Source organism: Belonocnema kinseyi, chromosome 7 (genome assembly GCF_010883055.1).
Source record: "Belonocnema kinseyi isolate 2016_QV_RU_SX_M_011 chromosome 7, B_treatae_v1, whole genome shotgun sequence".
In the NCBI taxonomy this organism is placed as follows: domain Eukaryota; kingdom Metazoa; phylum Arthropoda; class Insecta; order Hymenoptera; family Cynipidae; genus Belonocnema; species Belonocnema kinseyi.
Window position 1 is genome coordinate 63,452,175 of NC_046663.1, and position 15,184 is coordinate 63,467,358.

A 15,184-nucleotide genomic window follows, 5' to 3' on the forward strand; every position below is an offset into this window, starting at 1 on the left:
TTAGTTTGTAGGTTTAAAATTTCTTTTTTCTTTTTTTTTTATAGTAAAATTATAATGAATTGCTATGAATCACTTATCTTTGAGTATGTTTTTGGACTTCCTAGTAACTGCATATCGAAGCACAATTTTAAGAAAGTGCATTTATACAAAATTTAAAATTTTCTATTTGGCTTTTTCCCCAACCGAGTATAAGTACGACCGGCCTCTTTAAAAGATACCACGAAACTGTTACAGAAAACAAAAGAGGATTTAAGGGTCGATTGACAACTACGTCATTTCCGTGAGTCGTTAAAACATATATATATATATATTGAAAGTCAAGAAATTTCAATTCCAAATGTACAAAATTGAAGAAATATAAAATGTAAATCCAGAAAAAAAATAAATAAAAAACCAAAAAAGGACAAGTTTTCAAGAAATATTTAAATCTGAAATAAAGCCAAAAACAGATATTTTCGATAAAACAGTTGAATTTTCAACAATATAGATAAATTTTCAATTGAAAGAAAATTAAAAATAGTTTCCTATTATTCTTGAATGGTAATGGAAATATAAGTTATCTGAACGGAAAGCAGTGCGCAATTACATGCGCAATCCTCGCTTCTCGCGCGCGTTCGGCTAGCAGACGAAGCGTGACGGTTCAGAATTAGTAGTAATAGGCCGGTTCAAGGGATTTTTTTATAATTCGTTACGGAAGGGGAGTACTGTATTATTCATGTACATCATTTTTCGGATCATCGCACGCCAGGTAACCCTGGTCAGTAAAAAACGAACTTAACTATCCAGCACTTTTTTTTAATCAGGGAATTTTATTGGTCAGGGAAAAGATCGTGTAATAGTCAGACAGTTCTTATAACTTGAAACCGTCAAGTAGAATAAATTTGAAATTTTTTTAATTTTAATTATAAATTGTTGTATTTCGTTTATAAAAGTTTCTAGGTTAAAAATGTTACAAGTTTAGGGTTCTGGTCTTTGAACATTAATATGGTAATATTTGATAATTCAACAGTTTTGTTGAAAAGACATCCTTTTTGGTTCAAAATTCAATTTTTTTGTTGAAAATTCGTTTTTTTTTGGGTTGAAAATTCAACTAGTTTCGTACAAAATTGAGTTTTTTTAACTCATATTTTAATGCTAAAAAGTTAAACTGAAATCTTTTTTAGTTCAAAATTCAACTATATTTGAAAATTAGTCTTATAATTTTATGCAATTAATTAAATTCACGGAATTCAAGGAATTTTCAGAATCCAAAGCATTCACGGAATTTATGGAATTCATAGAATGAACGCAATTAAAAGAATTTACGGGATTTACAGAATTAAAGAAATTCACAGAATTCATGCAATTCACTGAATTCAACGAATTCACGAACTTCAAGAAGCTCATGGAGTTCAAAGAATTAACAGAATCCAAAGAATTAATCAAATTAAAGGAATTTACGGAGTTTATGGAATTAACGGAATTGAAAGAATTTACGTAATTCGTAGAATTATATAAATTCACGAAATTCAAGAAATTCGTTGAATTCACGGAACTCTCGCAATTCATTGAATTTACGGAATTCAAAAAATTTATTATTCTAAAAATGCACGGAATTCACTGAATGTACGAAATTCAAGGAATTAATTAAATAAAAGAAATTCACTGAGTTCACGGACTTCGCGAAATTCATAGAATTCACGATATTGTCGAAATTCATGGAATTTATGACATTCTCGGAATTCGCAAGGTTCATGGAAGTCGCGGAATTTGATGAATTCACGAAATTCTAGCAATTCTTGAAATTCAGCGAATTTATCAAATTCAAGGAATTCTCGGAATAGCCGGAATTCAAAAAATCTAAGGTATTCATTGAATTCGCGAATTTAAAGGAATTAATGGAATTTAATGAATTCAAGGAATTTAATGTAATCACGGAGTTCACGTAATGCATGAAATTCATTTACATTTACATGTTTTCCGTTAATTCCTTGAATTCCATACATTTCGTGAATTCCATAAACTTAGTGTATTACAATGAATTACAAGAATCCAGCAGATTTCATGAATTCCGCGAATTCCGTAATTTACATTAATTCTATAAAGTACGTGGAATACCACAAATCTAGTGATATCCGTGATTTTAGCGAATTCCTTGAATTTCGTGAATTCCATGAATTTCTTGAATTCTGTGAATTGCACAAATTTCGTGAATTGGTTCAATTCCGGGAATTCTTCGAATTCCGCGACAGCCGTGAATTTCCAAAATTCCCTATTTTTTTAATTCCGTGAATTTCTTCGAATTTCGTCATTCCAATACCATGTTTACAATTTTACCTTACTCTTGTATTGTAGAAGTGTTGTAGGTTTCCAAACATTTTTAACAGTGTATTTAACGCTTCAATCTTTTGACTTCAGCTGTATATTAAACATAAATTAGATCAGCCCATTAACACTATTTACTTAACAAAACAGAGGTACTGTGAAACCTCGTTTAGTGCAACTCCTTCGAAACTTAAAGACCTTGTCTATTGCAACTCTAGAGTGTACCCCACCACTCCACGTATCCGGAAGGTAGTCTCACAATACATTCCCACTTCCGCGCTGTCAGTGGCTATACGGAACATGTGACCATCAGTGGTGGGAGTTGGAGAAGTTGCGATAGACGAGTATCTTGGATTGCAATAAACGAGGTTTGCAATAAACGAGTCTTGCAATAAACGCGGTTTGACTGCATATATGATCGTTGGCATTAGCGCTACCCGATGTACACAGACACACGTAAGTCGGATCGATAAATTGTACGAGTTTCTTTAAAAATCAAAACCCTGACTCGAAAAAAATGGGTACACGGTTTTTGAGGTTATGTCAGAACCTTGAAGTGCTGGGGTTTCTTGGACCACGGATTTAGATTTAGAAATGACATCTTTCTTGGATAAAAATGTAACTTAGCACTTCTCTCTGTTTTAGGATTCAATTTTTTTTTAATTTTGGTTGAACCACTTTGTTAAGAAATCATTTTTTTGTTCAACATGCATATTTTAGTTGAAAATATGTTTCTTTGGTTTATGGTTGAACTATTTTGCTACAAATTAAAGTTTTTGCTGAAAATTCACATTTTTTAGAAAAAAAATCATACGAATATTATGTATAAAAAATAACATTCTGTATAAATTTTGGGAATCAATTTCTCTACTCATGTAATGTATACAGACAATATTGTTTGGTTCATTAATTTTATTATAAATTTGCAGTATATATTTGTCTTAAAAATAAAAATTATAGTAAGACTATATATGAGCGATGTTTATATGCAAATAACTATGCTATATAATATACTCAATGAGTCAAATGTGAAAAAATTGCTAATCATCAAAGGTGGGCTTTGATTATATATATTTGATAAAATGGCCCGTGTAGGAATGTACGAGTAATCAGGAATCCGGCCGGATAGCCCCGGTTAAAGCTGGGCGCTGGTCGAAGAATCCGGCTAAAAACGTCACGGTAAACTGGTCGGATCCCGGCTTGAATACCAGCCGGGATCCGGTCGGGTAATCCGCCAACATTCCGGTTAAAAATATTGCTTCAGGCGAGAAATTTGTAACTTGTTTTGTCTTTCAAGGCCCATCGTAAAGAATACGGTGAACTTTAAAGGTCAAATCAAGTTTCCTAATTCTGGCAAGGAAATTGGAGTAGAATTTTCACCACTCATAATAGAAACTCGTAGCAATTGTTTCACGTCGGAAACCACGTGGTGATTTTAGGTTAGGAAGGTACACAGAAAAAATGTATTTACAAGAGTATAATTCAATTAAAACTAATAGTTATCCGCGAAACAAGTGGTGTTTACAGACTGATTATTGAAACTAGGTTGATTTTAATTACGGATCTCGATTTTATTTGCAAACTTCGAGGAAATGACGCGCCGTAAGTGCAATGTGCACTCTCGTTCGAAGTGCGAAACTGAAAATTAGTGAGTGTCTACGCGTCGCCAGACGCAGAGAGGGATACACATGGCGGTAAATTTGAAAGTGTACATACTAAACATTGTGTGAAAATAATGAAAATTGTAACATTCCTGCTGATGCACATACCAAAATTGATAACAGTTTTATTTAATAAGTGAAAACATTAAGAAAAATGTAAGGATTTTTTTTTGCAGAATTTAAAACAGCTTATTTCTGTTTCACTGCTCTAATAAATTTTTAAATTATACTTTCAAATGATCATTCATCTATCATCCGGAATGACGCCTTTGACAACATCACACCTCTTAAAAAATGTGTAATTTTGACAAAAAAATTATCCTGGCCAGTTCTCTGTCGGCTCCCGACCATGAGATATAAGCAGGGTTGGCCCGGACAGTAACCGGGCGGCTCCCGACTTGGTGATTTGAGAAATATGTAGCCCGGCCGGTACACGGGGAGTATATGTCCTATAACATACTATAAAAATTCGTTTGTATTAACTTCACTCATATTTTCTTGCTATTTACATTCTCAAGACAAATATAGTCTGCATGTTTTATTTTAAAATTAATAATCCGAAGAAAATTTTTTAACTGATTGAAATTTTCTGTCGCAGTAACTGGAAATTTCTAAACTCTAACAGAATTTTTTAAAACATGTGACTGGAGTTGTATGCAGTTACCGTTGCTAAAATTTCTTTTACAATTTAGGAAAATTTAGGAACAGTTTTTGCATAAAGCTTCAGTGACGCGTCTCTGAAAATTCCTTAAGAAATTTACAACAGTGCAACAGTAGCGTTTTACCGATTGAACCTGAGTACTGATTAGGTCCAGACTATCACATCCCATGCATTTTACGTTTGAGAAGTCAAATTTTTCTCGGAGGAAATATAATATAGCATTTGAGATGCTTTTTGCAACTGTTGATTATAATAAAATATGCGGATTTTCTATCGTTTGTTTTTTCCATAACTTTAGCTTCATCCGGTGTACCATTCAAGTAAAGCACATGCAGCTTTGAAGGTTATGAGAACTGCTCTTTCTGTAGTTCTTTTTTTTTAGTTTTCCTTCTTTCACGATCAATTCTATTCTTATCAAAAACGAGATCTTTGAATTTTTGAATGTAATTACTTGTGTCATACATAATTAAAAAAGCTATTACATTAGCAGACCTATGTCCAATCTTGTAAATATTGTATGTATCGGAGGCTACTGAATATGTTAGGACATTCGATTTTAGATTCTCCTGTTGACAAAATATATGGTGTGAATGCTTTCTGTAACAATTTATGAAATAGTAAACAGTCTTGATCATCATCTTCATTGTAATAATCTCACTCAAAGTCATCATTAACAATATTAAACTCCTCTTTTTCTCATTCTGCATTAGGCATTTTTCCATACATGTCATTAGGAGCTATGTCATACATCACTTCAATTTTCCGACGCTTGTTCCTAAAATCTTCCTCAGTTTCACCTGGAACCATCTTAACCTGAAACGTTTCCTGTTCCTTTGTATTCTCAGCGAAAGATAAAGTTGATGTTAATTTCTTTCTTCTAGAATTTGGCTTGCGCAACAGAAAAACTCTGCAAAATTTCAGAAATATTTTCCCCACATCTGCAAGACTCAATTTGTCATTTACAGGCAGCTGCATCAAATAGAATAATGTTTTCATGTTTACATAACTTTACCTTGCTTATAAAGGCTGCTTTCTTTTTGCCTCTAGTATAAGACTTTTTCTAGTCATTCGGTACATCATGATCCACCTGAATCATATCTGCGATTGTTTTATCTGAAATAACTGTGATTGAAGCTATGCTCCAAATACCCTTTATCTTATCTACATCGAGCCAGGAGGTCTCAGATAGCGATGTACTTTTCATTTTTCTTATATTCAGTACCTACAATTTTCTGCCCTACCCAAGAGGATGAAAAATAAATTGTTTTTCGAGACGCCCTAATATCCAGGGTGGTCACATGTCAAGAAAACCCCGGAAATAAGAATAAAGCTGGGATCTTGAAGACAAAAAATGACAAAGTCAGGAAATTTCTCTAAGAAGCAGTAACCGTCAAGAATAAGCAAGAGGCTACCACACAATGACTTTTAGTAAATTTTTTCTCAAATTAACTTTTTAGTCAGTTTTTAAAAACAATTTCACTATTGCATTCAGGTCTTTACCAATTTCCTAATTTTCTTCAGTTGTTTTGAAACATTTTAAAAGATTCTTAAATTTTGTATCAGATTTCAATAATTTAAGGGGATTTGAAAGGATTTGTAAGATTTTGGAGTATTCTTTAAAATGCCCGGGAATTTTTCAGATATTTAAAAAGTTTCGAGAAATTTTCAATGATTTAAAATGATTTGAAATATTGGAGGGTATTTTAAAAGAGTCCGAGGAATTTTTTGAGGACTTAATAATTCGAAGGTGTTCAAAAGGATTGAAGGACTTAAGGGTATTTTTAAACATTCCTAGTAATTTTAAAAAACTTGAACAATTTTCAAGGGATTTCAAAAAGCTTGAAGCATTTTAGGATATTTTAAAAAATTGTACTTAAGTTTCAAAAGCTTGAAAAAGTTTCAAAGAATTAAAAATATTATAGTATATTTTCAAAGATTACAAGGCATTTTAAAAAGCTTTAAAAAGTTTAAAGGAATTTCGAAAGGTGTTGAAGGATTTAAAATATTTTACGATACTTTAAAACATTCCAAGGATTATTCAATAGATTTCAATAATTTTAAGGTATTTCTTTAAGGGTATTTTTAAAAATTCAAAGTAATTGTCAAGCTCGTTTAAACATTTCAAGGCATTTCAAAATATTTCGAAGGCCTCGAAAAATTGTAGGAAATATTAAAAGAATCCAAGGAATTTGTAATTGATTTCAATAATTTGATGATATTCTTTCAGGGAAATTCAAAAAGATTCCATGTATTTCTAAGGGCTACACAAAATTCCAAATGTTTTCAACAAATTTAAAATCAACTGTAATATCTTACAATTACCGCATTTTAAAAGATTCCAAGGCATTTTAAAGGGCTCTAAAATGTTTCAAAGGATTTCAAAAAATTTTGAAGCATCGGACCAATTTTAGGAAATTTCACAAGATTCCAAGGAATATTTAATTTATTTTGATAATTTGATAGGATTTCAAAGAGTTTGAAGTATTTTAGTATATTTTAATAGATACCAAAGAATTTTTAGAAGATTTAGAAAATTGTAGGGAATTTTAAAAGTCTTGAAAGGATTTGAAATATTTTAGCATATTTAAAAAGCACAGGGAAGTTTGAAGCGCTTCAAAAAGTTGAAAGGAATTTTTGATTGATTTTAATAACATGAAAGGATTTCAAGAGTTTAAATGTTTTAAGGCATTTTAAAAATTAAAAGATTCAAAAACACTCTTAAGAGAATTTTGTAGAATTTCAATATTTCCGACGATTTTAATGATTTTAAAGGTATTTTAATAATTTTTACAGGATTACGGGAAATATCAGTTATCATGTAATTTGACGAAATTTTGTAATGTTTTAATGGATTTCAAAGAATTTATTAACAAGAATTCAGATATTTCGTAGGGTTTTAAATATTTGATGAGATTTTCAAATATTTTTTGCAATCAACTTGAATTAATTTAAAATTCACACTGGATATTGTTAATCTATCCTGAATTCTTGTACATTCTTCAAATTCTTTTAAATTACTTTTAAAAAGTTTTTAACTCATTTTAAACTTACTCACTTCAATTAATTTTTTCGTATTTTCACATTGTTTCCAATAGATTTGAATTTGTTTAAACGTCAAGATTCCCCTTAAATTTCTCTAAAATCTCTTCAATCTAACTGAAATAAATGAAATTTTTTCTCATTCATTCGAATTCTTTTGAATTAAAATGCAATTCTTTTAAAGTATTACGCATTTATCCTGATTTCCTTTAAATTCACCTAGAAGATTAGTGACATTATTAATGCACATTAGTTTTTTTAATTCACTTTTAGGATTAGGAATGAGTCTAAAAATTCAAAACAATTTTATGCCATTTATAAAAGATTCTATATTTAAAATGTCACATGAGTAGACATTTGGTCTTTAAATAATTATGATCAGGGAAAATGAAAAATTAGTCAGGCGAAAATCCGTGAAAAGTCAGAGAATTTTGAAAATTAAATTTTGCGGTCATTCTGTGCCTGTAACCTCTTAATTTTGGATAAATTAATTAATACACGTATTCTGAACGTCTTTTAACTCAAAATGATAAAAATAAAAAATTTCAAAAATCAGGAAATTTTGTTTTTAAGAAGACTAAACTTTTAAATTCGACCCTCGGCTTTATTGGCAAGTTTACACAAGTTTCTCCAGTGGTTTCTACTCGAAAACTTTATAACAAACAAAAGTTTAGCAACTCTCGAGATTTGAAAAGTATCTAGCAGAAGTGAGATGAAGAAAATGAGAAAACAGGATAGAAGAGAAGTGAGATGAAAGTCTGAATGTGTAGCTATAAAGGCGATAAGTCGCACACAATAAGATTAAGTTTCGACTCTTGTTTCAAAGAGATTCACATGCTCAAGCAAGGAAATACGAATTCGCACGCTCGAAGTGATATTCATAATACAACCTTATTTATTAATTCCTCATTGTCTCTCCTGGCTTCAAACATATGTTTGTAATTTTTATTTCCTTCTCTTTACTCTCTTTTTGACCCAAGTATAATTTTTTTTTCATCCCACTTCTTTTATTTAGAAAACCATTTCTCGGTCTGTCAAACATGAATAGGACTGGCAAAGCACAATAAAATATTCATAGGTTGAGATAGAGTGGCCTGGGGTCTAGAATCCAGAGAAGCAGGTCACTATCATTTTCCCCAAGTCATACAGGATGAATTTCAATCAAATGGAATGATAGTTTATTAGAGAGAAGAAAAATTTAATTGATTTACAGCATTAATAATCATTATTTAGATTTGTAGATCATTTATTTTCTTGAATATCTTATCACTTCTGAAATTCAGTATAGAAATCTTATACTTTTCTATCAACAGGTTTTCATTATGTCTTTATCATATCGTATCTATACAGAACTCTTATCAAATCCTATCTTTCACAATTTTGGAAACTTCTATAAAATTGTATTCTTCGAGAAATCTTATACTTTTCTGTCAACAGATCCTCATTCAAACTGTATTAAATCTTATCCAAACAGAACATAAATCAAATTATATCTTCCAAAATCTCGTAAATTTCTATCAAATTTTATCCATCCAGAAAGTTTATCCTTTCTTAACAAACAATTTTTGTTAGAGCTCTGTCAAATTTTATTAACACAGAACCTGTATCATATCCTCTCTTCCGAAATTTTGGAAATTTCTATCAAATTCTATCCTTCGAGAAATCTTATACTTTTGTTTCAATAGATTTTTATTCAATTTTTATCAAATCTTGTCCAACCAGAACATAAATCAAATCCGACCTTCAAAAATTTCGTAAACTTCTAGCTAATTTGATCAATCCAGAAATCTTATGCTTTTTGAACAAACGATTTTTATTAGATCTCTGTCAAAATTATATTAACACAGAACCTGCATCATGAAATGGTACAGATGATATAGGTTCTGTGTTAATAAAATTTTGACAGAGATCTAATAAAAATCGTTTGTTCAAGAAGCAAAAGATTCTGGAATTCCTATCTTCCAGAATTTTGGAAATTTAAAAAAAATTCTACCCTTAAAGAAATCTTATATTTTTCTGTCAACCGTTTCTTCTCAAAATCTATGCATGGAGAAATCTTATACTTTTCTGTCGAAAGATTCTAATTTAATCTCTTTCAAATCTGGTTCAACCTGAACATAAATCAAATCCGACATTCCAAAATTTCGTAAACTTCTAGCAAATTTTCTCAATACAGAAATCTTATGCTTTTTCAACAAACGACTTTTATTAGACCTCTGTCAAATCTTATTAAGACAAAAACTCTATTATATCCTATCTTCCAAAATTTTGGAAATTTCTATTAAATTCTATCCTTCTAGAAATCTTATATTTTTCTGTTAACAGATTCTTTTTCCAATTTCTATCACATCTTATCCGCGCACTAATTGCATCATATGCTATCTTCCAGAATTTTGAAGACTTCTATCAAACTCTATCCATGAAGAAATCTTATGCTTTTCTGTTAACAGATTCTCATTTAATCTCTATAAAATCTTGTCCAACCAGAACATACATCAAACCATATCTTCCAAAATTTCGTAAATTGCTACCAAATTCTATCCATTCAGAAATCTTATAAATTTCTATCAGGAAATTCCCAATAACGCTCTGTCAAGTCTTATCCACGCAGAATTTGTATTATACCTTCAAAAAATTTTTGACATTTTTATAAAATTATATCTTTTGAGAAATCTCATACTTTTCTATCGAGATATTCTTATTCAACCTTTATGAAATCTTAACCAATCAGAACATAAATAATACTTTCCAAAATTTCGTTTACTTCTAGAAAATTTTATCTATCCAGAAGTCTTATACTTTTTCAGCAAATGATTTTCATTAGACCTCTGTCAAATTTCCTTTATACGCCACTTGTACCATATCCTAAGGTAAACAATTTCGGAAATTTATACCAAATTCTGTTCTTCGAGAAATCGCATACTTTTATATCAAGAAATTCCCATGAAATTTCTGTCAAATTTTATCCACACAGGACTTGTATCATATCCTATCAAATTCTATCTTCGAGAAATCTTATACTTTTTTGTAAACAGAATCCTATTCACTCATTATCAAATCTTGTCCAACTAGAACTTTTATCAAATGATATCTTCCCATATTTCTGCAATTTTGATCAATTTCCATCCATCAAGAAATTTTATACTTTTCTATCAATAGTTTCTGCTTAAAATTCGATCAAATCTTATTGGTGCAAGACTTGTATAAAATCCTATGTTTCCGAATCTAGGACATTTCTCTCAAAATCCACCCAACGAAATTTTTTTTTACTTTTCTCTAAAGAGGTGAGGATTCAAGAATACCAGAACCAGAATATTTCTATAAAAATCTATGCATCGAAAAATCTTATACTTTTCTATCAGTAAATTCTCATTGTGTATTTATCGGACCTTATCTGCACAGAACTTATATCAAATCCTATCTTCCAAAATTTTGGAAATTTATATGAAATGTATCAAATCCTGTATTTCAAAATCTGAGAAAATTGCATTCAAATTTATCCGTCGAGGAATCTTATACTTTTCTGCCAAAAGCTTCTTGTTGAAATTCGATCAAATCGTATCCACTATAGACTTGTATCAAATCCTACTTATCCTATACTTTCATATCAAAGTTTCTTGTTACGTAAGATTTGGTAGTATTTTAATGACAATATATTTGTAGAAGAGTATAAGACTTCCCCAGAAGTAGAATTAATAGAAATTTTCCAGGTTGCCGAAAGTAGGATTGATACAAGTCTGGTGCGGATAAGATTTGATAGGATTTCTCTAAAAGAAGTGTCTTATAATCGATAGAAATGGATAAAATATTTGATAGTTTTTGATGGTGTTTCTATAAAAAAAAACGCTTTTAAGTGGTTAGGTATGTGATATATCATATTTGATAGGGTTGTATTAGATTTCTATCAATAAAATTTGTTAAAAATATAGAAGTTTGGAATAGCAAATTGATAGGATTCAATTGCATTTTTAGCAAAAAGGGTAGAGAAATGTATAGGTATTACTGCAACACTGGCCTATTTTATTATGATAGTAATCAATAGTTATTCTATCGAAACGCTTAATAGAAGTTCATTAACTTTTTAGCGGAACACTTTGGGGCACTTGCGATTTTTAATAGAATTTCTATCAAAAGATTTTCATAAAAATATAACGAAAATTCCTAAAATTGGGTATATATAAAAGTATTAATTTTTTGTATCAAGTCCAATTGAATTTTTCCAGCAGGATATAAGAAACTTTTTTTCTTTTTGTTTCAGGGATACACGCCGCTTCACATTGCAATGCAATTCGACCACGAGAACATTTTCAATCTTTTAGTCCAAGTTTATGGTAAGCAAAATGTTTTATGCAACACGAGTATGGTTTCTCCATTTTCTGGGCGTGGTTTGGAGCAGTAAAGTGGGTATTTTTTGGTGGTAAGTTACTTTACCGGCCTAGGCCGGTAAAGTACATTTTGTTGTACGCCAGAAATGCGCGCACATGCGCATTCGTTGCTTCGGCTCACGCGCACGGTTGTACGCAGTACGTGTCCCTTGAAACCAACCTCAAACCTGACACGTAATGTCATGAGGAAACTCGGAAGCCACACTTTTATCACATAAAATATCGTGTGTACCGAGGCAGCGAAGTATTTTTACGATCTGTGCCGTAAAGATACTATTGCGCTGTCTTGGTGCACACTATACTATTAGCATACGTATGTAACGATTTTATTTTCTATTATTCCTATAAAAAAAATGCTGTAACAATATGTTTCGGAAATATCACAATCATTGTTGTTGAAAACCTGATTGGCTCTTCATTACTTGAAGCTTTTTTATAACTTAAAATTTCAAATTTGGAAAATGAAATCTAGCGATAATCCCTTTTATTAAGAAAAATCATAGAAAACTTAATGCAAATTGAGAAATAGTTGTGATTTTTAATACTTCTGCGCGTTTAAAGTAAAACTGTCAAATTATCTAATAAATTATTGTAAATATCATACAAATTCTGTATGAGTGGTTTTCGCTGGAAATTTTTTTTTTAAATAACTATAATATAAAACCATAAAGTTTCAAAAAAGATTTACAATTTATAAAATTTTCTATTGTTTTAGTTTTTTACTGGAAATTAGCATTTTCAAACAAATCTCATTATCAAAATTCCCCATTGTCAGCAATGCTAGATTATGATAGCGTTTTACACTTGAAATGGGTATTTTCAATCAGAAGCAGAATTTAAAACATTAAAAATGTTATCAACAAATTAAAACGATTTTTATTAGATCTCTGTCAAAATTATATTAACACAGAACCTGTATCATGGAATGGTACAGATGATATAGGTTCTATGTTAATAAAATTTTGTCAGAGATCTAATAAAAATCGTTTGTTCAAGAAGCATAAGATTCTGGAATTCCTATCTTCCAAAATTTTGGAAATTTCTAAAAAATTCGATCCTTAAAGAAATCTTATAATTAATATTACTATAATATAAAACCATAAAGTTTCAAAAAAGATTTAAAATTTAAATATTTTCTATTGTTTTAGTTTTTTACTGGAAATTAGCATTTTCAAACAAATCTCATTATCAAAATTCCCCATTATCAGGAATGCTAGATTATGATAACGTTTTACACATGAAATGGGTATTTTCAATCAGAAGCAGAATTTAAAACATTAAAAATGTTATCAACAAATCGCGTTTTTCGGGCTTGGTCGCGTTTTTTTACTTTTTAGCCTTTTTTTAGAAAAAAAATCATTAGATTTTAAATTTCTATAATTTTTTACCCATCTTAGGTTACGTTATCGGTTTACACCAAAAAAATGTATTTGTCAACAAAAATAATTTTAATTTAACCAAGATTTAAATTCTTTAAACATTTTGAGATTATTTTACTGTTTTTCTTTGTAAATTGCTATATTTTATTTACTTATTTTAAGATTCTAAAGACTATTGAAAACTTTTAACCAGTTTAGGTTATTTTAGCGTTTGACATCAAACATTTTAGGTTATGTTAACTTTTCACACAAAAAATCGGTATTTGAAAATAAAAATCATTATGGTTTGAACAAGATTTGCAATTTTTCAACAGTTTCAGACTATATTAACGATGTCCACAGGAAGTCGGTTATTTTAAACCAAAATCGTTAGATTTTAAAGGTTCATAATATTTGAAAAATTTTAGGTTGCGTAAGCCTTTTACAACAAGATTTGGTATTTAAAAAGAAAAGCATAATTTGAACAAGATTTATATTCATTTAGCAATTTTTGTTTATATGTTATTGCTTTTCGTCACAAATTGGTGTTTAAAAAAGTAGAAAAAATATTCACATTTTTATCAATTTTAGGTTATGTTAGGATTTTAGAATAAAAATTGGAGTTTAAAAAAAAATCATTATATTTTCAACCAGATTTAGAATATTTGAACAATTTTTGATGCTGTTATTGTTTTTCCTTTGAAATAGGTATTTTTAAATTTTCAGAAAGATTTAAAGTAATATTCACATATTTTAACAATTTTAGGTTATGCTAGCGTTTTATATAAAAACTTGCTAGTTTAAGACAAAAAATATTATGATTGAATTAAGATTTAGAATCTTTTAATAATTTGGGAATACGCTAGTGTTTTTTTTTCGGAAGTTTATAGTTTGTATTTAAAAAGAGTACATTTCAAAGATGATTCACAAATTTCAACAATTCTAGTTTAATTTGCCAATTTTTAATAGTCTCAGGTTATATTGACTTTGTCCACAAGAAATAGGTTATTTTAAACAAAAACCATTAGATTCCTAAATTTTAGATATTTTAGATTATGTTAGCTTTTTACACCAAAAGTTGGTGTTTTCAAACAAAAACCATTATAATTTGTACAAGATAACGAATCATTCAACAATTTTGAATAATATTGGTAGTTTTTTTTACGAAATTGGTATTTTGATTTAAAAAAAAAAGATTTGAAAGAATATAAATTAAATAAATAAATTTTAAATTAAGGGCATGTGACACAGCTAAATACCTATATTACCGACCACAGTTTTTCAGTTCACTGAATGTTTTTTTTAACTTAACAACTTTTTTTGTAAATAAAGTATCAAGCTGAAACTTTGGGAAATGTATTAGAGTACAATAAAGTACGTATAGGTACAGCACTTTGGTAGGAACTTCACTGAAAATTATTTCATCTTTTTTCTGAACCTCAACATTTTTTGAACGTTCGAACTTTTTTTATACATAAAATATCGATCTCAAACTTTGAGGTATGCAAGAGTCGAAAGAAAACTACGTTTAAGTACAAAGCTTAATAATAAAAGATGTAAAAAAATATATATCAACAATCAATTCCAACGGCATCAGCCGGTAACGTTGTACACGAAAGTACAAACTCTCTAGAGCCTCGTCTAGTGGCCGCCAGGTTTCGTATTTTCGTGTATAACGTTACCAGCTGATGCCGTTGGAATTGATTGTTAAAATATATTTTTTTACATCTTTTATTATTAAGCTTTGTACTTAAACGTAGTTTTCTTTCGGCTCTT

General features: G+C 29.7%; 1 protein-coding gene across 2 annotated transcripts in view; it reads left to right on the forward strand.

Moving 5' to 3' along the window:
* LOC117177420 (ankyrin repeat domain-containing protein SOWAHB) overlaps window positions 1-15,184 on the forward strand; it is a 439,406-nt gene that overhangs the window by 393,203 nt on the left and 31,019 nt on the right. For both annotated transcript variants that reach the window (XM_033368091.1, XM_033368092.1), the window contains exon 11: window positions 11,924-11,996. In XM_033368091.1, the coding sequence (XP_033223982.1) occupies window positions 11,924-11,996 (73 nt within the window). The remainder of the gene's footprint in view (window positions 1-11,923; window positions 11,997-15,184) is intronic.